Source organism: Hylaeus volcanicus, chromosome 5 (assembly GCF_026283585.1).
Source record: "Hylaeus volcanicus isolate JK05 chromosome 5, UHH_iyHylVolc1.0_haploid, whole genome shotgun sequence".
Taxonomy (NCBI): domain Eukaryota; kingdom Metazoa; phylum Arthropoda; class Insecta; order Hymenoptera; family Colletidae; genus Hylaeus; species Hylaeus volcanicus.
This window is the reverse complement of record NC_071980.1, coordinates 26,388,843-26,413,267: the sequence shown is the minus strand read 5'-3', so window position 1 is coordinate 26,413,267 and position 24,425 is coordinate 26,388,843. Positions and strand designations below refer to the sequence as shown.

The 24,425-nt window shown below is 44.2% G+C and overlaps 2 protein-coding genes across 2 annotated transcripts; both read right to left on the bottom strand.

Moving 5' to 3' along the window:
* Positions 1-11,709: 11,709 nt before the first annotated feature.
* Positions 11,710-12,791, bottom strand: LOC128877254 (uncharacterized). The gene is made up of 2 exons (XM_054124407.1): positions 12,332-12,791; positions 11,710-12,265 (listed from the first exon to the last, which is right to left on the bottom strand). The coding sequence occupies exons 1-2, from the start codon at positions 12,677-12,679 to the stop codon at positions 11,981-11,983; spliced, it is 633 nt and encodes a 210-aa protein (XP_053980382.1). The 5' UTR covers positions 12,680-12,791; the 3' UTR covers positions 11,710-11,980.
* Positions 12,792-15,510: 2,719 nt separating this feature from the next.
* LOC128877244 (5-oxoprolinase) lies at positions 15,511-24,425 on the bottom strand. The gene is made up of 21 exons (XM_054124388.1): positions 24,315-24,425; positions 23,334-24,239; positions 23,086-23,271; positions 22,786-23,024; positions 22,543-22,705; positions 22,376-22,461; positions 21,965-22,166; positions 21,568-21,828; positions 21,363-21,488; positions 21,080-21,281; positions 20,659-21,011; positions 20,275-20,552; positions 19,935-20,195; positions 17,810-17,915; positions 17,565-17,732; positions 17,241-17,485; positions 17,050-17,161; positions 16,744-16,968; positions 16,471-16,652; positions 15,919-16,078; positions 15,511-15,753 (listed from the first exon to the last, which is right to left on the bottom strand). Exons 2-21 carry the CDS (start codon positions 23,496-23,498, stop codon positions 15,613-15,615), a joined length of 3,861 nt encoding a protein of 1,286 aa, XP_053980363.1. The 5' UTR covers positions 23,499-24,239; positions 24,315-24,425; the 3' UTR covers positions 15,511-15,612.

The following is a 24,425-nucleotide window of genomic DNA, read 5'->3' as shown; positions in this document are numbered from 1 at the left end:
GTCTGAGAACTATTTAATGGTCCTCGCGTTCGCAAACAATGCGCCGGGCATGCATAACGCCGCCTTCAGAACCCGCTGATATTAACCAAGACGCGGGACCAACGTAGAGGAGAGGCCCACTAGCTATGCAAATACGTGTGATTTAATAGAGAGAGAGAGAGCTTCTGTGTGTGCACATGAACGTTAACAAGCTTAAACGTGTGACGGAATTCGTTTTGCCAGCTCGTGACGCCATTTTCATCAGAAATTTAGCAGAGTTATTTTACACCGTATCGATCATTTTTTTAAACTCCTTATTTAAAATGTCGGATAAACTAAAATTGCACTTGTCAAGAATATTTGATTCTACCCGATGATCAGGATCGAAGAGATTAAAAAGTTCAGAGATATTGGAATGGAAATGGGCTGTACGAATGAATTTTTATCTCCGGAATTATCAGCTGTACCGACGTGCTATTTTTTTTTCGTTTGTATCGAGGAACCCTGGCCTATCGGATTAAATATTCTTTTGATAATCCGAAAAGTCGGACTTACAATACAAAAGAGTTTACTTTCGGTGTCCTACGACTTTTCAATTTCTTAGCTTCTAGTACAATCTTACCAAGATATTTTTTTCAAGATTTAAATCCCTAAACATGCCAAAAAATAATATATTTTCAATCTGAAATTACCAGACTGTCTTTTTAATAAGCGCGGTGTGATTTACAAAGTGCAAGTACGATTCAGGCTCGTGGAATGAAAAGCTGCGAACGAAGCACTAAGATGCATGATAATTAGAAGAAAGAAAAAAAAGAACGAAACCATACAGTTCGAAAACGAGGCGGAAAACAGACGAGTTGAACAGTGTTTGCGGAACAACGGGCATCCGCATAGCAGACTGGCACGGCTTTAGCTTTCTGTTGGTATTAGTGATAAGTGCTTACGGATCACGCAGTACGGGTTGGCTGGGAGTTTAGCCCGCAGGCGAACGTTGATTCTTCGATTTAAAAACACTGCCCTTGCAGGTTCGGTTCCATTTAAATGCAAATACGCCCGAGCACGGAAATTAAAGGCCCTAACGAGAGTGTCTTGTGTAGCATCGGGGACGTTAAGGGAGCCGGCTGCGAAACCGATTCAATTTCCTCGGCATTAAAATGAAACCGACACACCTCTTCGATGTGCGTTAAATCGGGCAAACGAATCGATTCGGGGTTGAACCTCGGCAAACGATATCGAAATATCGAGAAATATCTTAAATGTAACGTTACAAGATGAAAATCGGCAGTTGTTATTCGTCGAATGTATACGCAAATCTTTTGGCACAGATTTATCGTCGACTCTGCAAGGAGTTCGGAAGCATCCATGATAAATGATGTCGCATCTTGCCCGACTTATTCCCAAGAAAGTTTATGTTATACCGAATTAAATAACATCAAAATAAATGGAGTTTCTATGGGTACTCTTATCGCATACAATACGCGTTACTATCGACTGCATACCAGCTTTCAAAGAAGAGTTGAACAAAGCCGAACCCTCTGCCGAGCCCTTCCGAATGCCGGCCCTGTTTGGCGTAGCTCGGATACTGAAAGTCTCTGGACTCGGCGTGATAAGAGAAACTCCTTAATGTCAAATCGATTATCGGGTACAGTCGAGAAAGTTGCCAGCAATCCGTAAAGAAAATAACCTCTGACCGATGGCATCTTGCCATCGCGGTTCGCGGCCTTGAAACTACGACAATTTTCCGCACATGTAAAAGAGCTATTCGCGGAGTGATTCATTCGTCCATTTATCTTTCGTTCCGAAGCCAAGGAATTGGAGTAGTACAGAAAGAGAGGTGTCACGGATAAGAACCTATAATTAATAGAAAAACGATCAAGACACCATCGATCCAACATATTCGCGATGACACCAATTGCCTAAAGTACCTGCATCAGGAGATTCCTTTCAGACAACGCGCATACGATACTTAGGCGCCTTGCCATGGTTTTTAAGCGTGGAATTACGTGGAAATAGCACGGATATTGACCAGCTTCCACAGCTCGATGCATATGCGATGGAGCTCTGCGAAATACGTAGTTACGCAGTGATCCTATTCAAATCATTATTTCACGCAACTTTTTCATAAAGGTACAGCACTATAGTTCTCGATCGCTTAATCGTAACATCAGAGGAACTAGCTCGCTACGTCTGAGCAACCAAATTGATCGTCGTGGCTATCGCTGGAGGAAAGCCACCCGAAACCTCAGTTATCTGAACAAAATGCAAAATGATAATTGCAGAAATTTTCCGTTTAGCTGGCCGCAATGTCTGTAAAATATGTTACACGTTGCGGCATAACGACGTCCATCTGTTACTTCCTGTGCAGCGTGCATATTTTTTTTTTTTTTTTTTTTTATTCGACGAACATTTTACGCGCCAAGGGGAATATATTCGACGCGATTCCTGCATCGCGAAACAGTCACCGGGTTTACTTTATTCGGTGAAATTACCCTTTCCACGGTCTGGTTGGCAGAAAAATCATCAACACAAAAATTTATTACTGCACATATTGCGAGCGAGGGCACACGAGGCCGAGACTTCTTATTGGAGTCAGGTTTCATTAAAGTCTTCCCGTCATTCGCTTGAATTCGCAAAAGTGTAATTTTATGCTGCAACATAACCATCCGTGAGTTTTAATGACATTCCTGTATTTTCTTTTCCTTTGTATCTTCTTTCATTTATTTTGCGGTAAGACGTTCCCTACCGCTGTAGGGTTGAAATGAAAGAGTGCAACGCTTTAAAAATAACAGAATCTAATAAAATTGATAATAAAGCGTTCGTTGCTTCAGCGAAATATAGCGTTCAAGCGTGAAGTAAGCAATTTTTAACCGGATAACAATTTCGCCGATCGATTGCTTCGCCGAGAAATTCACGTAGGCATAGCAAAGGCGTGTTACAATTCGATTACGTCAACCCACACATGCGCGCACGAGCTTAATGCGTTCTCGCATCGGATAATTAAATTAACGAGCTAATAAGACCAAGACGTGCCCAACTCTGCTCGCGCGCATCCTGATTGCCGCGCCACGTTACTGAAACGAACTTTGCCAACTACTTCGATAAGTTCCAGCGATTTTTAATAACAGACCCGAGACGAAATCCCACCAGGGTTTGGAACGCGACAACTTCGCGATCGCAGCATCGCCGTCAGACGTGATGCAACGCGATCAATTTTTAAACCTATCTTCAATCCATTCGATTTCACGCAAACCGGTGCTCGCTATCATTATTAATTCGCGCTCACGACGCGCGAATTAATTCCGTTTGGCCCCGTTGTTCCAAAGTGGCTTTGATTCAACTGACCCGTTCCAGCTCCTCGTACGAGCCGGGCCGAGTTCTATTCTTCCAAATCTATTTATTCAAATTAAACAAACCTTCGTCCCACGGCGATATCAGCCAGCCAAGGACGTGAGATCTTTCCACGGCGGCGTATGAATTTTCCAGGGAAAACTGTTTCCCTGGCAAAGTGGAAAAGTCCGCGAACGCGTTTGATCGTCGCGAAAATTTATACACGATGGAAGACCGTGTCGTATTAAAAATGTAATGTTGAAAAAACACGCTCCGACGAAACGCGTATCGAAGGTACAAAGAAGCGACCGATGTTTTCCTTTCATTTTCGGTCCCGAAAATAAATACGATTTTTCAGTAGCGAGAATCCCTCTGCGGCGGACACGGAAATTGATTACCGCGGTCTTTTTCGTCTGTCACGATCCGAAAACGGCTGGCCCGTGTCGACGATACGTTGCGTGCTCGTTTCGTGATCTCTACAGAGTGATTCTAATTGTTGGGCCAAGTTTTAATTCCGCTCTAACGATAAATGTAGGACATTTTTCAGGAAAAGTGACAATGGACAGTGGAACGATAGTTAGGAAACTAAGATATATGTTTTCGATACTTGTAACGGAATTCTTTTATAATTTCCTTCCTCGAATAACTCGGTACATTGAACGCAACGTAGATTGTGAAACGACTGATCGCAGATTGAAAGGAAAGCAAGGACGCGACAATTAGACTGCTGTTGTGGAAGTCGCGCAGAAAAATTGCCCTCTAATTGCGCCCCCGAAGAGGGTAAAGATAAGTAAGAACTCTCAATAGGGATGAAGCATGATTAAAAAGTAATCTTCCCCGTTGTTTAATTGTTCCTGAGAATCTTCTTCGCGCGTACTCGCTTGCCAAGGTAATTTCAACCGGTGTCCGCCCTATAATTCCTTCCTGATTAACGCACTATAAGTTCGAATGAGTTTACAGGAATAAGAAACGACTTGTAATGTATGCAAATTAACGCTGGGGAGAGGGGGAGGGAGAGAGAATACGAGTAAAGTTCTGCGTCTTAATAAACCGTCTGCTGTATAATGATCCGCCGCGAGGAATATAATAAAGGGATTTATACGCCAGCAATGTTCTATTAGCTGTCGAGAAACCAAAACGGCCGACGACTGTTAGCCATTTCGTCTCGTGGCGGGATTTTAATTCGACCGCTTGAAAAATCGACTTCTTCGTCGATTGCGTTTTACTAGGGCCGTTGGATCATAAAATAACATCGTTAAAATTTTACACCGATATTCGAAGATTCGAATAAGTTACAGCCCCGTTAAGTGGACGCTATGCAGGTCACAGAATACAACTTAAAACTTTAAAGCCGTTTTCTTCGGAACGACTTTTCTTGACGTGGTTTTAACATGTTGAAAATACGTTCATGGTTGGAACTATATAACTATTCCAATTTTCAAACAGAAGTTTCCGAAATACACGTTCCTGAAATTCACATTTTATCACTTGATAAACTAAGGATTATAAATTAAGATGCTTATTCAGTTGCCCGCCTCGTTTTCACGTTCATTGTCTACTTCGTTGCAAAAACGATACGCCGCTCCGCTTCTTCGTTGGAAACAAGGGGCTAATCAAATCTTTTTTCTACTTTTTCCTGTTTATTGAAAGATGTAGTTCGCTCCAAGCAAGATACCTGTCTATCAATTTTCAAAGAAAATAAATGCAATAAGATCTCTGGAAGGTACACGACGGAAATGCAATAAAATGCCTTCTAAAGGCCTGAAGGCGGTGGTATTACTTCGACTTCTATTAAGAACTGTCCGATAATTTTATCCGACGCGTCGGTGCTAATTTGTAGTAAACTTCTTACATTTTTGCAGCCTTGGTGAAATTATTTAAACATTTTTGGCTCGTATTAAGATCTTCTTCGGATTGTTAACGTTTAATCTAATTCATTAACGAGCAAGACGTTCGTTATTAGCAAGAGAAGGTGCTGTCAGGTTCGATCAATCGGAATATATCCCGTTAGAGTCCATCCATCGATAACAGGCAGATCCAACTAGTTCCAATCTCGGACAAAGCCACGTTTCGCGTTAATCGATCGCGTAATCTGCGAATACCTTCTCGTAGTTTCGCAAGTGTTTACATAGGGGAAGACCGGAGTTTCTTGGTGAAACTTTGATGAGACCTGTCGACCTTTGCAAACGAGCCTAAAACGATGAACTGCTACCGTTACCCCAAAGTCAAAGTTCGACTTGCCGTTCGGTAACACGGCGTCCAATGTAATTGTGCTCGTCGAGTTGAGAGGCCCGTATTGCGTTTGCAAGTTAACTTCGACGTTACAGACATACAACATCGATCGCTTCGCCGGAGAATCGAATAATCGAGTCTGACAACGCTTACCTAAATTGGCTGGGCATTCGAAGCAACACACTCCAACCTCGACCAGTGATTTACAAACTTTTAAGAGATCCTGGCCTTAAAAAAAAAAAAGGAACGAGAAAGAGGGGAGCCACTGGGGTTCGATGGGGTCGCTGAATCGGAATTTTTGCACGCGAGCCGAGTTCTCGAAATTGCTGTCGTTTACAATTTCTAACGAATTTTTGTAATCCAATCTCCGAATAAGTTGCGCGGCACAATCTCGGGAAAGATATCGCATGAAATCATAATGTCTCCGACCCTAAAATTTCCAGCTCGTTCCGCTGCTCGATGAATTGGATAAAAGTAGGGGATTAAACGAGGTAAATGGAATCGAAACTGCATCCGCGACGCTCGCCTTCGAGGTCGTTAAAACTATCGAGTTATCGGTTCGCGCCGCTTGGCCAAGTTCTGCTGGTTGAAAACGGTACTTGTTAAGTATTTGAGAAGAGCGGAATTAACATTATTCCGCCCTGCATCCGCCCGAATAAACGGGCCACGTTCGTTGCCACTGCATGAAACATCGAGTATAAGAATATATCGCTATTTTCTACCAAATTCAAATACCGCATGGCTGCACGCGTTCGTGCCTACTATAATTATGCGAATCTGGATATCGAACGCGTTATTTAGCACTGGCTGAAATTACCGGAATCCCATTTACGCCGAGTTTACGGTGGCATTATGATCCTGATGCTCTTTTTCGCCGAGAGGAACCATTCCGGTCCGACGAGCCCGCTTGTTCGCGAACTTTTTTGCCGCGGCTCGGACACGATTTCGCTAATTGAAATTCTCCGCGATTAAGGTGACGAGCATTGGGTGGCCATTATTCACGAACTCTATTTGTTTTCGGGAAGTTCTTTCACCGCTGAAATATTTCACGCACGCAGCTCGGCAAGTATCAGACAGAGCCCTTCGCTGAAAAAGCTCCATTTTTCCGATCAACTGTTCGCGAGGGATTTTATCTAGTAAACCTGCCGTTGCTCGTATGTTACAACCATTAACTTTGAACAAAAAAGAGGAACGAACGATGCACGCGACGCGGGACTAAGTGTATTAAAACAAGCCGAGCGACGGTGAATATTATACGCAGTTTTTTGCTTCGAACGTTGTTCCTTTACAGCAGATCGCTAACGTAACTTTTTGCTTTATTCTGAGATATTCTCGACTCGATTCGAACATTCTTTTCGTTATATTATCAAATTTACTTTTTCGTTTTATTGAATATAATAGTCTCGCGGAAATAACACGCGTTGTACAGAAAAAATATCGCATAGTGGAAGAACGCGTCGTCGATAATTAGCCGTTAATTAACCGAGACCTCGTGTACATATTTTGCTCGTAATGAACTCGAGCCACGACGAAATACCAGCCCATAAAGACAAACGTGCAATTGAGGCAGCGTTCGCGGTTTGCCAGCTACGTTTGAACACCAGCGAACCGAGCGGATCCTGTCTAGGTCAGGGTGGAGTTTGAAGAGCTCCTTGAAGCCACCGGCCGCAACGCTATGCACTCGAAGAAGCAACTTCCAAATCTCGAGTGACATCCTTGCCGCGGCGGCCACTCGAATGCGCGGTCCATAATTAAGGCTACGAGATAACGAAGATATCGTGAAGAACTGGCATAGCGGTATACGTGGCGACACACCTCTCGTACGTACGTGCCTCCCGCGAGGAGACAGAATGACGAGCTTTAAATGGACGAGGATGAGGCGATCAAAAGACCTTTACAACCTGAGACTGAATGCAACGGATTTCAAGAACGTCTACTTAACGTTTTACGCCGTCGCGACGAGTTGAAAAAATAACCTCGCATCTGGAAATTTTGTATCGAAGATAAGTATGTAATTTCATTTTTTTTAATCGATCCAAATGTAGAAGAGTACGATATAATTTTATTTTTCTCTAGACGTTACGATTGCACTGGAACAGCTATCTGTTTATCATTTGATCGGCAAAAAAACAACAACGGCGACGCGTTCTATCGCCGTTTTTATTACCTTTATCGCTGCTGCACTATTATTCATGCAAGCCAGAGGTCCATTCTCGCATTGATCGTTGCAGATGTATCGCGTTCGCATGAATTTTGTTGAAGCGCATATAGTCTCGCGCGCCTTGCACAGGTCATCCTTCAAAGTTCTTTCAGCGTGTCCCGTTTTTGTTGTATCCCTCATGCATATTTCACAACGCGAATAGAGGGGATGCTAGTCTCCGTTTCCGCTTTATTTCAGTTCACCCGCAGGCCAGTCACTCTCCTTGTAGTTAACGCAACCGAACTCGTAAATCTCCATTCTCTCTGCCGCGATTTCTTGCATGTATGGATTCAGATATCGGTATTCCAGGTCCTGTTCGTACGTGATCCATTTTTCCTTGGGCAGACACGTTCGCAGAAAGTCCGTTTGCATCGCCCGTATGATCCTGGAAATTCCAGAATCCCGTTCGCCCGAGGGTTACATAGTTTCGGAGGAACCCGTCACGAGCAAAATATGCATGTCAACGAATATTCTCGCGGCGACGCGATACCAGAAATTCGTCGACAAAATTACCGAGTATCAACGAAGGATTGACAAGCATATTTCAGGGGATACCTAAAATTTCTTGCGTCCAATACGTTCTTCGGGAGTCGACGAAGAGCCGCCTTCACCAACGGGTCGTCGTGGTCGAACACGTCGTGTGTGTAGAGTCCGTATCTGTTATAACCGGACCAATTGAACAAAAATTTCCTAATTTTGAAACCAAAGTTCGACCGTTGACTATCTCGACTCGGTCCACAGCTAGATGCACGCTTGGGTATTCGTAGTATCGCGGATACTCTCGACATCGCGACAAATTGAAACGTCGAAGGTAACCTTTGAGAAAGCTGACACGTGTCGTTGGGAAATCGATCGTCAGATGTCTTAATCGCTAGATGTATAAAGGATAATATAGTTGTTTCGTCTTCAAGCTAAAGCGTAAGTGAAATGTCATAGCGTTGGAAGTAGACGAACACGTTGCTCGAATAGACGTTATGGACTACTAAAAAATGCATTGGTTCGATCAAAGACGGTAGTTTATGTAGCTATCGACTGCGATCGAACTTTCGAACCAATAATTACGAGTTCCTGATGAAACTTTTCTAACTTTCAACGATGAACGATTTTCATGGATCGATTCCATCGTGATTCCGCGTAGGAGATTCCCGTAATCGAGGGAAAGATTTCGCAAACCGGTTGACTTTAGAGCGTGAAACGACTCCTCCGGCGCGCGACCCCAATTCGGAAAGAACTTCTAAAGAGTTTCGCATACCATTACGGGACAATGCTCCGCAGGACCAGCAAACACGTCTGCGCTCCTCCTTCTTGTGCAGTTGCTTCGCTCGTTCTTCCCTTACGTCATTACTCTAGGGCCATTCTAATATTGAGCAAACACCGGAATGGCTCCAGCAATGGCGTCACTAGGGACAGTGTCACCCACGAAGTAACCTCGAAGACTCCGATTTTTCTTTGACATTTCATATTTTTAGGGGACTATTTTTAGGACAATTCTTTACTTTTCCTACTGTTTCGACTTACCAAAATAATAAAATAACAAATTTTATAGTCATTTCTAGTAATTTCAGTACCTTCGCTTCCAATGGTGCCACACCGTGCAGCATCCATCTAGCGACGTCATTGGACTCGAGTAGGTTGCTCGTCGCCGAGCAGAAAAATTATTCGTCGATCAACTTTCGTAAACTTTTCGCGCGATCGCCTCCCGAACAAACTAACTCTGTTTAAAATTCAGCATCCGGTGTCTTGTTAGTTCGAAGATACGTCTATTACTCTGTAAACTCTTCCCATTTCTTTTAAGGCACGACGAAGTCCGTGCGAGAAACTATGACAGTTTGTGCCTGAAATGAACTTGTCTTTTCTAGTAGGCAACGAGGTAGGATAGCAATCTTGAGCTTATAGAGCGGAGCCAGGCACGATAATCCACGTTAGAAACCGAAACTTCAATGTTTGCCTCGTATCGTTTCCCATCATCATCCGATGGCTGGTTCGCTGGCATTTAATTTCGCCTCCATCGCTTCGATCGTTAAGACGTCTATGTGGCGAAGGGGTAAAAGGAATTGTCTCAACATTTTATCTATCGTTCTCGATATTTGAGTATACTTACTTTCTTCGCCCCAGCCTTGTAGGTAATTGTATTTAAAAGGTTTTTAAGCGCACTTCCCCTACGGTTCCAGTATTCTCTTCGGTAGATCGACTCTGCATACACTTACAGAGATGCGTTACACGTGGTCGGTGATGTAGGGAGGAATACGATTTATGTCAGTGGTTCCGTTGGTAACGTGCCACCGGCAGAGGGTGACCACCCCTTCGTCGTTCGCCGTGCTACGCAAGTTTCCGTTTCTATTCCGGTCCGTCCATGAACATCACGCGTACACGCGTGTTTCACCCATTTCGCATAGAAAATGTAACCTTTCCCCTGAACTCTAATTAATTCACCCCAAAACACCGTTCTTTACCTAGTCTCTTTGGCAATTTCACTTCCCTAGGCAAAATGATGCGCGAGAGGAAAAATTAAATTAATTGTTTTAAACTTAAAATTGCTGGTTCTCCGGTACCTTGAATGTTCTACGACAAGGCTGGTAGCTTGTTTCCATTCGCCAAACATCTATCGCATGTTCCCCCACGTAATTCATACACGTCAGCCGTAACATGCATAGGTCATTCCACGCCAAATCGATCACTTTTTGCAGACGGTGTCGAGGATTTTGTTGAAATTGAAATTGAAGTGAAATTATGATGTGTATTCCCGTAAAATTAAGCGAAGTTTCCGGGTTTTTAATCAGGTGAACTTGCTCACTTTAATTTTGTTCCGGTTGTCAGTCAATGATCTAGAATTTCAAAATGCATAGAACGGGAAATCCCGACATCGCACGCCGGATCGTGCTACGTGAAATTAAACGATTTCCGTTTTTCGTCGAGAATCGACTCGAAAGGGAAAGAGATCGGTGCTTCGGTTTTTACGAGCTGCAGTATCTTTCGCGTCTTGATTTTTCCTCGGTCGACGAGCGAAGTAATTCGGGTGCACCGCACGATGCTCCTTCGAGTAGACACTGTGATCGAGGGACCCGACTCTTCGAGCTCCATTCGACGGAGTTACGGCCACGGCTGCGGACGAATAAAGCGCAAAAAGCGGATAATCCGTGAGAAATAATTCGCGTTGAAGGAAGCGAAACAAATATCGTGTTCCCTCCCAGAATTTTCGATCGATCAGAGAGAGCATTATCGGTGCTATTTCTCCGTTGTTTCGTCGAAATGCTGTCGTTTTTCTTGTCGTATTTCTTGTCTGATTGCAGCGAGAGAAAAATGTTACAGGAATTCGAGAAATCGCCCGGTACGAGGGAAGAACGAGGTAGCAGACTTTGCGACGGGAACGTTCACGAATCGCTAATCGCGCCAATTACATGAAATCCAATATTTGAGATATTAATCAATTACGTTTAATCGAATCTTTTCAAAATTCCAACCAATTAATTTTAATAAGCCGAAGTTTCGGACAAATATTTATGGAAACAGGACGATAGTAATGGGTAACCGATTTGCTCGTTAATTATACATTGATCATCGAATCACGATTAAGGAATACAGGAGTAGTCTATGAATGAACCACTCTGATCGTTGCTCGGAGGCCTAACTATCGTTTATGTATTCGGTTGTGCACGATTCATTACTCTGTGTTCGTCATCAATCGTAATATCCTTTAATGATGGTCAGATTAGCGACCATGCGACTTACTTATCGATCCATCCGTTTTATTGCCACTGATATTTCGCTAACTAATTTTTCGCCATCTAGTTTCCCGAGAAATCTGACCGAGCGCGCGACGCTTCTTGTATGAATCGATAAAATCTCTTTTTTTTCGCACACAATTCGATCCTTCGCGATTCATTCCCGGCGAAAGTATCCCTCGAGTTTCCTTGGTTTTATTTCAAAACCGTCTCTGTTCTCGTGATAGCTTAAGCTCGACAGTTTTCCTCGGTTCTTCGTCTCTTTTTATACATGTCCAGTTCGTCGATCCCCCCGACAGTTTACTTATCCGAACGAGATTAAGACAACACAAACGTCGATGAAACTTCCAACTCCGCCGTTCGCGTATTTTATTTCAGTAAAACATTAGGTAAGATGAAACAATACTGTTACAAGATAAATATACATATAGCGTTCTTCATTTGTACCGAATTACCTATGAATTAAAATAACGTATACATTTGTAACGTGCCATTAATTTTATCTAAACTTAAGAGGAGATCACGATCTTCCCGTGTTAGAATTTTCAGACAAGTTGCCCAGCCCGACTGCCTTGTGCATACCAGATACTCCAGACTCTATGTTTCCCTTGACGTCGCGTAGCAAGCTCCTAGCATGCTCGAGTAAATTTCTCGGAGATCTAGAGTCTGTCTGCTGATTCACATTAGAACTCGTAGGCTTCAATGCCAGTCTGTTCATCACGAAGTCAACTAGCTTCCTGACGGGTTGCCCAGGTAAGCCAAATCCGAGGTTCTCGAAACGTCGGTTTCGTATCAGGTCCAGCATCTGTGAGAAGCCACTCAGTTCATATTTTAAATATCGTGATCTTAGTATCGCCTACGTAATACGTACCGGAAGCTGTTCGTCGGATTGTGATCTATAGCTGTCAGATCGATCTTTCGCGTTTCTTTCCCCTGACAAACCGTGGTAAGGTTTGAATGAGTTAACCTCAGTGTCGGCCTCTTGCTCGCGTGAATTGATCGCGGAGTGTTGATCCTCGTAACGATCCACTGGAGAAGGCACGAACGAAGAATCGGTTCGTGGATCGGGGCTAGGTTTGTCGTTCGGATTGGACGGTTCAACGGAATCAGAAGCACGTGCATTGTGTCGAGCCTCGTCTTCTTTCGTTTCTAACGCGGTCACCGATCGCCGATTTAATACGTGAGAGCCCAAAGGGCTGTCTTCGGTACCGTTCTTCATCGAACCGGTAATGTCTGAATCAGGGCGGTGGACCAGTGGTCGTACATCGCCTAAATCTTCGTTCGAGGCGTCGAGCGTCTCGCCACGTCCGGATATTTGCTCGTTCCACGGTACAATGGGTTTCTGAAATAGTTCGGACGTTCAAATATCTACTCGTTTCTCCAGTTGTTAACCCGAAACTCGTGGTATGCATTTTCCTTCATCTTTATGCAATCGCGAGTTGAGATTTATTAAACCAGAAGACAAACTGAACCAGTCGTATGTTTCCAATAAATTTAGAATGTAAAATGATCCTTCGAATATATCTCTATTTCCTGACGCAAAGAAGATACGAATGGAAAACAGCATGCAGAAATAATTAACGCTCTTTGTCGCAAGAAAGACGTCTTACCTGGTGGAACTTTGCCCGAAGAAGTCGCAGAAGTTTGTCAAAGGAATGGCTGATAGTTTCGTCCTTAGGCGTAATTACTCGTCTATGGGGAAACGAGTTCTCCTGACTCGATTCCAAGTCCAAGGAATTTCCGTTGGCGCCATCAAGGAACGTCTGTTCGTCGCAGTAGATCGTTGGGAACGTGCAGATGGAATAACACGTAACTAGAAGAAGCACTCGGGATATCGCGAACTCCATGTTGATCTTAGATTGGTACTCTCGATCGATACGAATCGAATGAACCGATGTACGAAATCGTTGTTATATAGCCACACCCCGTGACATGTGTTCGAGAAGATTTATCGTTTCAACGATAAAATATCGTTGAAAGTTGTAATTAGCTACTACCTGCGGCACGATCGTCGGCTAATTGGTGTTTGCACAGTCTGGCAGCGTCCTGATCACGATCACAGAACGCGTACGAGATCGTTTGAGGAAGTTGATGGATACATGGAATTTTAGGGAATCGACAATCGTCGACGGACTAGTTAAACACAGGTGGTCCTGTCCGTTAAATTACGTGACATCTCGAGGACGCTTCGAGAGGAAATGCCTATTAGAATTTCACATCCGATCGAGACTCATCGAATCATGTTCGAAACGATTCAACTCTGACGTTCTATCCAGCCTCGAGCCCCGCCACCGTTCAGAACTCTCAGCAGTTGATGCTAGAATTCGCTAGTTTGAAAATATTTTCTCGTCGTTCCGTACGAAATTTTCTTACAACGACAGCAGGATTTCTGGAAAAACGAGCATCGGTTTTACTGTCGAGCGAGGCACGCGTCCGTATCGACTGGAAGGATATAAGTTTGCAGGAACGAAGGCGAAACTTCCACGAACTATCGTCGTTTTTCACGCAACTTTTCTGCTACCTCTTTCGCGGGAGCCGGGGCATTCGTAAAATTTTCGCCGAAACTTTATCGTTTCCCGATCATAACGCGACGTACGTGTCCTCGATCCTTGGGCCTTCCCGCGATGAACTGAAACGGCTGCAGTTTGAAACACGCTGAGCGCAGTGATTCTTATAATTTTTAAATCACGGTGACGTACACCTGTAAGAGTTCGAGTAACTTTGAAATAATCGAACTTTTTTGCGGTGAAAATCAACCGAATCTATCTTTCGTTCGTATTTCGAAAGTCTTATCTAAATGAGAATTTTGTCCGATCATAACCGTGAAAACAGATACCTCCGCCTCGCGTCAGTCTCTTCCGATCTTTTCAATCAGAGCCCCTTGTGGGTCGTAATTGACACTTTTTTACGAAGGCAAGGGAAGCTTGCGCTCGTCCTCGGCGAAAGCAGCGTTACTAGCGGGGCCCCTGGTCCTTTGCTGGCCATCACGTACAACCGCCAGGATCAGTCGTTCATTCAGACAAGCTAATTGTGAACGAACCGTAACACGTCGCGTGCCGTGTTGCATTTTCATGCCCCGCCGGCTGGAGTTCCTTTACCCTGGGCGTCTTCCGTCGTGAAAAGAGCGGAGCACAAAGGAGTCCTCTGCTTGTGCGGAAATCCACAAGAATGGGAGCTCGACTCGTTCGTTTTTTCGCGCAATATTGCGTCGGCTCCCATCGATAACAATTCCCCTAGCATTTGCATTTAATGGTTACGAAGAAAGGGTATCGAATAATTTTCTATAAATCTCGCGTATCAAATACGGTTTATACCAGAAATCGCGCCGTCACGTTCCCGTTATTAATTATGTATCTTTACCGTTTATAAATTAAACATCAGCAAACGGTATATATTAAATTTCTATTTGAATATACAAACCGGCTTACCGATTCAAATTTCATAAAATGTTTCATAAATCTCATTTTGTGCTTTTTCGAACCTCTCTATTTGTTTACCTGACATTTGTTTTTATATCGATGTTCCACGAATGTACGTTTTCACCAACAAGGATTCTATTTGTCTTGCGAAAATATCAGCGGTCTGAATTCAGTATTTGAGGAGATTCGAATGTTTTTGCTACTCTCTGTACACTAATTGCACTTGCGAGGAATTTAGGAAGCGAACCATCCCGCCCCTGGTTTATGTGAAAGCACCTGCATTTCGCGAACAATAAAAGCATCTAAGAGAAGCGTTTCGTGCCGCTGGGCAAATGGAAATGTAATCGGAAGTTTCAAGCTGTATGTGTTCACAGCGTCGCGATATTTCGGCCAGCAATTACAGCGACCGGAAATGGGACAGGAGCCATCGTGTGCCCAATGAAGCGTGCTGGCAAATCGATGTTAGTTTCGGTAAATTCGATTCACCCGTCGCTTCCTATTCATCAAGACATTTCAAATTAAATGGAAGACCAATTGAAACCGTTTGATATTCTCGTTTGATATTACGTTTAAGTTATTTGGTTATTCTGAGAAGAATTTTGAAAGGAAGGGAATGGGAAGAACCTTTCGTAGAGTTAAAAGAGACATTTATTATTCTTGTTCAACAAAACTATAGAAACATTGTGCTTTATCCTCTTCTTGGTAAGTAGCGTCGTTGAGTGGTTGTCGACAATTAGACAGACTCTTGCGCTTTTCGGTATTCAAAGACGCTTCCACGTTCGATGAATCCTTGGGGATTTCTTTGCGCTAACGGAACCTTTACACCTGGCGGACCGTAGCCACCACCGCCAGGAGTCTCTAGGATAAATGTATCCTATGGACAGACAGATATAATTTGTTAAATTTGTAAGCGGACTTGTTCACCCTTAGCTCTTTCCTTTAAATAATTTGAAATTATCGACTATCGGTCAGTTGCCGTTTGGCCTGGCATTTCCAGCAAAACGGTGAAAGGACGAAGTTATCCTGGCGTGGTCCTTACCCCTGGATACACTGGTACAGCAGTTTTCGGACCCAAATTGATTTTCCGACCGTCAGCTCTTCTCAAAGTGTTTCGTCCACATTGTCCAGCCGATCCTCCCGCTAAACCTGGTGGACTGTGCACCCTTCTTTCCGTTAACACAGACAGCGTCATGGGAGCCCTACAATGAAGACATATAGTCTTATAGTAAAAACACTCTTTACTAGATAACAAAGACCATAGCGCTGCAGCCGGAAGGCGCTCCCGGAGCTGGAAGCGTGGGCGGGCGGTCAAACATGTTAATTTTTAATCAAAATAAAATCTTTGAGTGCAACCCTGAAATTTTGCGTAGTTATAGTTTTTAACTGTAGAAATCGCGTAAAGCTATTGAAGTCTAGGTTCGCCTTCGGACTGAAACGCTATGCTCTTTGTTATCTAGTAAGGAGTGTTTTTAGATACAAATTTTCGCTCCACCTTATCATTCCTGGGTTTTCGTAGCCAGCTCTTCGTCTAATAGTATCGATGTGCAATTACGAGTCGTTCTACGCAGTTTCATAATAGTCGTTTAATTACCTGAAAGTTGTTTCACGGATGACACCCTCGCCACCACGGTGAGCACCAGCCCCACCACTTCCTGGACGAAGGGAAAATCTATCGAGAATAACCGGATATCGAAGTTCCAGTATCTCTGGATCGGTGATCCTCGTGTTGGTCATGTGCGTATGTACTCCTCCTCTGCCGTCCCACGTTGGACCCTTTTTAATTCCGTGGGCAACAATTTTCTTAGTACGATTATGAAATTGGATACAGAAAACAAAATTAGCGCATATCAAGGAGACATCTCACAGCTCCACTGCCGCCAGCGACAGTTTCGTAGTATCCCCATTCTTCGGTGCCCAGTGTCACGTTGTTCATGCAACCCTGGGACGCAGCACAGGCTCCGAAAGCTTGCAAAACAACATCAACGACACGTTGAGAAGTGAGGACGTTGCCACCGACCACCGCTGCGTCTTCCGACGGATCCAGGAGAGATCCCTTGGGTATAACTATCTCGACGGGCTCCAAACAACCCTAACGGTAGGCAAATATTACGCAGAAAGTTAAACAACAGTCGTACACGAACCTGGATTTTCTAGAAAATTTCTGATCTACCTGGTTCAGAGGAACGTCTCGGCCAACGATTGACCTCAGACAGTAAATCAACGCTGAAAGAGTGATGGCGCGAGGTGCGTTACAGTTGCCCCACACTTCGTATCCGGTACCACTTCGGTATCAATACTTCGTTAAAATTGCAGTCTTTTTCTAGCTAATTATCTGCGCGAAACAATTAAAGGATTTCTTACGTGAAGTCACAGAGTGCCTCGCCTTTCTCGATGTCGATGCTTAAAGCAAATTTAATCGGGCTTCCATCATCCAGATAGTCCACTGCGGTTGCTCTGGTACTTCCGGTTTCTGCAAGAAGCTTCCTCCCGACTGATTTCAGCATGTCCCTCACCGCGACTTCTGCATTGCGTTGAATGTGACCCATGTACGCTTGGACGACTTCGAGACTGTATATATCGATCAATTCGTTCACCAACAGCGAACCCTGTATAAAGAATTGAAAAATTTGTAGGAAAACGAAAATTCGTTGCTGTTAAGAGAGGACGTTGGTACCGTATAATTACTTTGTGATTAGCTGCAATCTGAGCTTTCAAATCGCTGAGATTGTCAGACAAATTCCTGGTCCCGGAGCTTCCCGGAATCAATCCTGGAGCCATTAGTTCTTCCGTCAGTTCTTTTTCGCGTAATACGCCCTTGTGTACCAATAGAAAACTCTTGAAAGTCGCTCCTTCCTGTAAGAAAGTATGATCCGTTTATGAAGACTGGTCTAAATTTTATGAAGTCGAGGACACGTTCAATGTTGCCTCACCTGAAGCAACATTGTTGAATGTGGTGGCATAGAACCAGGTGTTATGCCTCCTATGTCCGCATGATGGCCTCTGCTGGCCACGAAAAAAACTGGTTTCTCCACGTCTCTGCAAAAATGTGTATTTAAAATTTGTATGCATAATAATTTTAACCGAAAAAGAAACAGCGAGCTGAATTATTATTATATAAAAAATTATTTTCAGAAAACTCGTCTTCCGCATATTGCTTACAGTGAGATTTTAGCCTAAGTAGTGCTTTCATGCGGCCATAGGTAACAGAGATATTCAGGTGTTCCCATTTAATTTCCCCACCCTGAACATGCTAGAATGGAAGCGGGTGGTCAGTGAACGGAAACCTTTCCTAGTGAATGTACACCTCCACTAAAGTAATCAGTGTATGTGCATTACACGGTATTATCTGCTCACATTCACTGGTGAAACGGTACCTCCGCTTCTCATCGTTAGCGAACGTTCTAGAATATGAACACCGACGCGCAGCCGCGGTTTATCCGTTACAGTTAAAGTAACAATTGCGGTGTATTATTAAAGATTTTTCAAAGGACTGTTTTGACGATTCATTCGAAAAATGCGTCAGTTTAATCTATTTTACGACAAACTCAGGAAGGATCGCGAGCACTCTCGATTCAATGCTGTGTCCATGGACAAAGGCAAATACCTGCGGTTAATTAATAAAGTGAAAAGCGTGAAAGGAAAGAGTAGAAAAGAAGGTAACGAGTACAAGTTTTTGAAACGCTACGATGTGCTGGAAGTGAATGGAATCGACAGGTTAATATCGCCTATCAAAGAACCCGGTACTATCAAATATTTCGTGTACGACGAGGAGCTCTTCGACGTTCTAAACGATGCCCATACTACAACTGGTCATGGCGGGAGAGACCGAATGATGAAGCAACTGAGAAGTAGATACCAGAATGTAACTTACAGGGACGTTCAAACCTTCCTCAATCTTTGCGAGCCGTGCCAGCAGAAGCAAAAATGTAAACATAAGAATGCGTTTGTCAAACCGATGTCGTTAGAGGAATTCAATTCTAGATGTCAAGTAGACTTAATCGACTTTCGGTCGCATCCAGACGGTGACTACAAATTTATACTACATTATCAAGACTGGTCGACGAAATTCGTTATACTTAAACCGCTCGAATCGGAAACAGCAGACGAGGTATGCGAAAATATCATCGAGATCTTCGCACTTTTTGGCCCACCGTCTGTTTTGCAATCCGACACCGGTAAAGAGTACGTCGACAAAATTATGGATAGTTTGAAAAACTTCTGGCCCAACTTGAAAATAATCCACGATAAAGAGAGAGAAGGAGAGATTCAGGACGTAGAAAACATGCTCGTTACTTGGATGCAGGCAAATAATACGCCCAACTGGAGTCAAGGTTTAAAGTTCGTTCAGATGATGAAGAATAGTTCGTTCCACGTTGATATCAAGCGGACTCCTTACGAAGCTATGTTTGGACGCTTACCTAACCAAGAGCTACCTCGTTCTAACGTCCCACATAAAACCTTGCAGCTTATAAAGTCCGAGGAAGATCTAGAAAATACGACAGAAGATATTCACGCGTTCGAAAACGATGACTATCTTCAAAGTGCAACAGTTCCGAGTACTCGTATCGGTTCGTATCAGGAAGACTCGATGACAACCGATTCGGATGTGTCGATGAAAGAACTCGAATCGATAAAAGAAGAACCGTTCGATTCTTTTTTCATTCAAACCGAAAGAACAGACAGAATCCCTGAAAACGATCCTGGAAGTGGTGGTGCCCAGTCCGTCTTGGACACGGTTGTAGAAGTACAAGACAGGTTCTGTAGATTAAAACAACCCTTAGACAAGACTGTTGGTACAAGAACAGTTGCGCCTGCTCGCTCTCTTTTTAAGTGTTCGTGCACTTTGAAATGCGAGGGTCTGAAGTGTAAATGCAAGAGGAATGGCACTTCGTGTACGTCGAAATGTCATAACTCTTCATCCTGCCGAAATAAATGAAAGCTTAAAAGATTTAATTATAAGATTTTTTTACCGTAATCGTTAGTAAATCTCTGTTACCCTTACTTTTACTCTTAACGAAATTTACTATCAGTTATTAAAGAAGGAGAAATAAGTACTTGTAGAACACAGGAGTTATGACAGTGAGATCCGGAAGATGCGAGCCGCCAGCCGAAGGATGATTCGCGAGGATCACGTCGCCCCGCGTGAATTCACCCTTGAAGACTTTCATTTGATATTGCACGGTCTCCTGCATAGCACCCAGATGTACGGGTATATGGGGCGCGTTGGAGACCAGCCCTCCGTCAGGACCGAAGACCGCGCAGGAGAAGTCCAAACGTTCCTTTATGTTCGTGGAGATGGAGGTTCTCTGAAGGATCCTTCGATAAGGAGGGTTCCCAATTTATGATACTCTCTGATTCGCAAGGTTCTCTTAAATGCATCTTATCGCTAATCTACCTGCCCATTTGTTCGGCGATACTCATGAAACGATGGGAGAAAATGCTGAGTTGAATGGCGTCCAACTCGGTCGTAACCTCTGTCTTCAGACCTTGACCGATCGTAATTTTCACGTCGCCGCGAGAAGTGATCGATGCTGTGCAGTCGGGCTCAATCAGGAGGGTGCTCAGGCTGTCCATTATAATAGCTGGTCCGTGTATCGCGTGTCCAGCCGACAGACGTTCCAATTTGTACACTTTGGTTTCTAAATAACCATTTTCGAAGTACACCATAGTGGTCTGAAATGAATCAAGATGACGGGGAATAAATATTTGCAGCCTTTTTCAAGCTTCAAAAAATAGGAAAAAGTTCATCATTGGTAATAATTTTTTCCTGTTCGCTTGCCTTCTCCATCTTCGGAGGCTCGTTAGACGACGATAGAACCGAGTCTTCCTCCACGTCGGTCTTGCCCACTCCTCGCACCCTCAAGTCGTTCACCAGAATCTTTCGATTCGGCATAGTGAAACCGAATTCCATCTGATACCTTTCCAGGAACGGAGTAAGAAAGTCGCCGTGTCGCGTGCCATCGGCGCTCCTTTGGCTCGGAGTGCACATCAGGGCACAGTCTGTCCCTTGATAACGTAGATGTAAAAATGGTTCCGTGATTATGCGAGCGTCCGTGAATCCTTGCGCGGATAGCTTTCCTCGGACCTTCTTCTCGAGGATGTTCAGACGTTCATCCAAGCGTGTGAATGATTCTAGACAGTTCGATCGTTTTAAAATATTCGAGATTAGTGTCTTTTTTGATCTCTTCGAGGAAACGTACCTTTCTCGTACACTTCCGCACTGGGTTCCTGAGCTTCTTCTACGACGTCTGCCAACGCCATTCCATAGGCCGACAAGATTCCCGCGTATTTGTGAACGAAAACAGTTCCCATGCCCAGCGAGCGTGCAATAGCACACGCGTGTTGCCCTCCCGCACCTCCAAAACACGCCAACACGTGGCGAGACGTGTCGTAGCCTTTTGCCTGTTGCGATACAATGACAGAGTATTATTTCAGAGAACTAATTTTATACGAGAACACGCAGAAATTAAGTAGAAATGATACCTGCGTCAAAGCACGTATCGGTCGACACATTGTTTCGTTGGCAACTCTGACGAATCCCATCGCCACTTCCTCGATCGTCATCTTGCCTTTCGACTTGTGCTCCTCATTCGCTAGAAATTCGTTTATCTATAAACCAGAGTTTCGATAACATTAAGACTCGCTTCCAATAGCTTAATTAAAAGACAATCGATCGCCGTGTACATACTTGATCTGTAAGCTTCTGGAATGACTCCATCGTACGCGATTTGTCCAAGGGCTCATTTTCATTGGGGCCAAAAATTTTTGGAAAGTATTCAGGCAGCAGCCTTCCCAGAGCAAGGTTCGCATCGGTGACTGCTAGAGGACCGTTTTTCTTGTAGCATGCGGGTCCCGGATGGGCTCCTGCGCTCTCAGGTCCTACCTCGAAGAGACCCGACCTGAAGAAAAGCATGGATCCACCTCCTGCCGCAACTGTGTTCACGTCCAACTTCAACCCAGTTTCGTTACGTTTGAGAACATCGAACCATCGGCCCCCGTTTTGATCAACACTGAATTTATTTGGTCGACGGGAGATCTTTCTGATTGAATTTTCTATGAAATTATTTGTCGAAGAGTTGGAGTACCTGCGCAGCTTGAATCGTGACGCCTGCTGTAGTGCTTTCGTACACGTGCTCGTAGCCGCCCCCATAGCGGCTGACGTCGGTCGAGGTTCCACCCATGTCGAATCCAATCACGGGTAGATTGGTTTCCTTGCCATAAGTGGTCATCGCGTAACCAACAACACCGCCGGCTGGACCGGAGAGGATAGCTCGTGATCCGTTAAACCTATACGAAAAGACGCATTGAACTGATTGTTCTTCGATTCCATTGAAATCACAGTGTCTCTATTGCCGCCATTTCACCGGTGGTTATCGATGACGAGGTACACGTCGATGACTGTATACGTTGGTGAACGGGCAACGTGAAATACTAGTGATTCTCAGCGATTTCAATGCGTGCCATTGTCGTTGCTGTTCTATTCAGTTTGCACTCACGAATTCATTGGAGTTAATCCACCGTCGCTTTGCATGAATAGTACGTTCACGTTTTTCAATTCGTCTTTGAATCCTGAGGAAAAGCCCTGAAACACAGTTACCGATTCGAAACACAGCGGCGCATTATTCTACGGACACGACCGAATTATTGTCTAAATGGTATATACCTGTAGGTACTGTTTGATGTGGGGCGTCAGGTACGCGTCAGCGCACGCAGTGAAGCCTCTAGGGACGATTCTCGTCATGGGCATGACTTCGTGAGAAAGGGACACCTGCGCAAACCCGGCTAGCCTTGCCAATTCGCCGACTCTGATTTCCTGTTCAGCGAACCTAAATTTAACGAAAATGGAGTAAGCAATAGCGTTGGCACATTTTGGAAAATTTGGGAATCGATTTCCACGATGACTGACATGTAACTGTGGGCTAGAACCACCGACAAACTCTCTATTCCGCATTGCCTTAGCTCCTCCAGGTCCTTCTTCAATCTTTCCTCGTCGAGTTCCTGCGTGACGAACAAATCCTCGCCCGTGGAACCCTTTACCTTTCGCCACTGTTTGGTGTCCAAGTGACACTTATCGGGCGAAGCAGGTATCGCTCTGCACCTGACTTCCACCACTTTCTTGTACAAGACCTCTGGCGTGACTACTTGCTGAAAAAAGAAACGTTGCTTCATAAAGCGGCTGTTTTCATTGCTTGGTTTAAATACCGACCAAGTCGAATATATTTGGCCGAGCTTGATTGCCTATGAAAAGAAGATCCCTGAAGCCTTCGTTTATAAGCAGAGCCATTTTCGCGCCTTTTCTCTCCAGGAGCGCGTTCGTGGCAACCGTCGTTCCCATTCGAATCCATGAGATCGTCGAAGCGTCTATCTGTCCATCGATATTTCGTCCTGTTTCCTGAAATTAAACAGAAACAAACGAATAAACATAAACAAACACAAATGGTTAGATAAAAATACCTGCTCGAGAATTCTACGAATCCCTTCGCGCGGAGCATCGTCGTAGTTGGCGGGATCCACCGACAGCAATTTCATCACTCGAACTTTGCCGCCTGGACATCTGGCGTACACGTCAGTAAACGTGCCACCGCGATCTATAGCAAACTCGAACTTCCCGTCGGTCATTTTTCCACGCTACTTGGTAGACGATCGAGTGCCTAAAGAGCTACGGAACTCACGCGCGTGCAACTGTTTCACGGGAGAGACGAAAATTTTCCAGATCGGTTGAATTCGGTGCACGATAACACGTTCGATAAGATTTCAAGCCCAAAGGATTTGAAGAGTGTAAATATAACAACGCGAGAGCAAACAGAGTGATCGGTGTACACTGCACGATGTTCGATCGATAGATCGGTGCTTCTTCTGTCGTTGAGAGTTAATTTAACGAGATCCAATCGATTACAATCGAAACGAACCGTGCTCGCGCGGTCAATTCGAGTAGTTTGTATCAATTATATCCGCGCGTTCCCATCGTGGATGACACATCGTGTTTATTTTGAGAAACAAAGATTTCGTTTGCCGTTCGGCAACGTCACGCACTCGGTAGCAGCACTGTAGCGAGTGTTTTTCCATTTCCATGTCGCGACAACAAGTGCTATCTAATCAACGTGGAACGACCCATTGTGGCGTAACAAGCCCCTGAGGGATTGTTTACGTTTATATTTTTGGAAACCGGTTTTACAGCAAATCGCGATTCAATAGAGCTGTCGGACTATAATTTCGTCAAGCGTTCACAAAGAATTCGAACGGTTTGTTATCCATCGGAACCGTTGCGGCATTTGATAAAGAATATTTTCTGTATCGAACCGATAGTTTTATCGTCCTTGTGTCGGTCTGGTAACGACGATGATCACTAGACTCGGCATACTGGGCACGAACGAGATCTGATTTTATTGTCGTATATTACCAAAAATTGTACAGTAGCTATAAAATATTTCTTACATCGAATCGTGACTTCGATCATCGAATACAGCTTCCACGAAACGTTTAGATTGGATAGTGGACGTCGTTAATACCGCTATAACGAACGGGGTCACTGGACGCCGGAGACTG

What these genes read in the sequence shown, in the direction of transcription:
- LOC128877254 (XM_054124407.1), bottom strand. Translation starts at nt 12,679, where the DNA reads ATGAAGAACGGTACCGAAGACAGCCCTTTGGGCTCTCACGTATTAAAT. An exon ending in AATCCGACGAACAGCTTCCG is followed by an intron (nt 12,266 to 12,331) that starts GTACGTATTACG and finishes GGCTTCTCACAG; the next exon opens with ATGCTGGACCTGATACGAAA.
- LOC128877244 (XM_054124388.1), bottom strand. Translation starts at nt 23,498, where the DNA reads ATGACCGACGGGAAGTTCGAGTTTGCTATAGATCGCGGTGGCACGTTT. An exon ending in ACATCAAACAGTACCTACAG is followed by an intron (nt 22,462 to 22,542) that starts GTATATACCATT and finishes ACTGTGTTTCAG; the next exon opens with GGCTTTTCCTCAGGATTCAA. An exon ending in GGATTAACTCCAATGAATTC is followed by an intron (nt 22,167 to 22,375) that starts GTGAGTGCAAAC and finishes CTTTTCGTATAG; the next exon opens with GTTTAACGGATCACGAGCTA.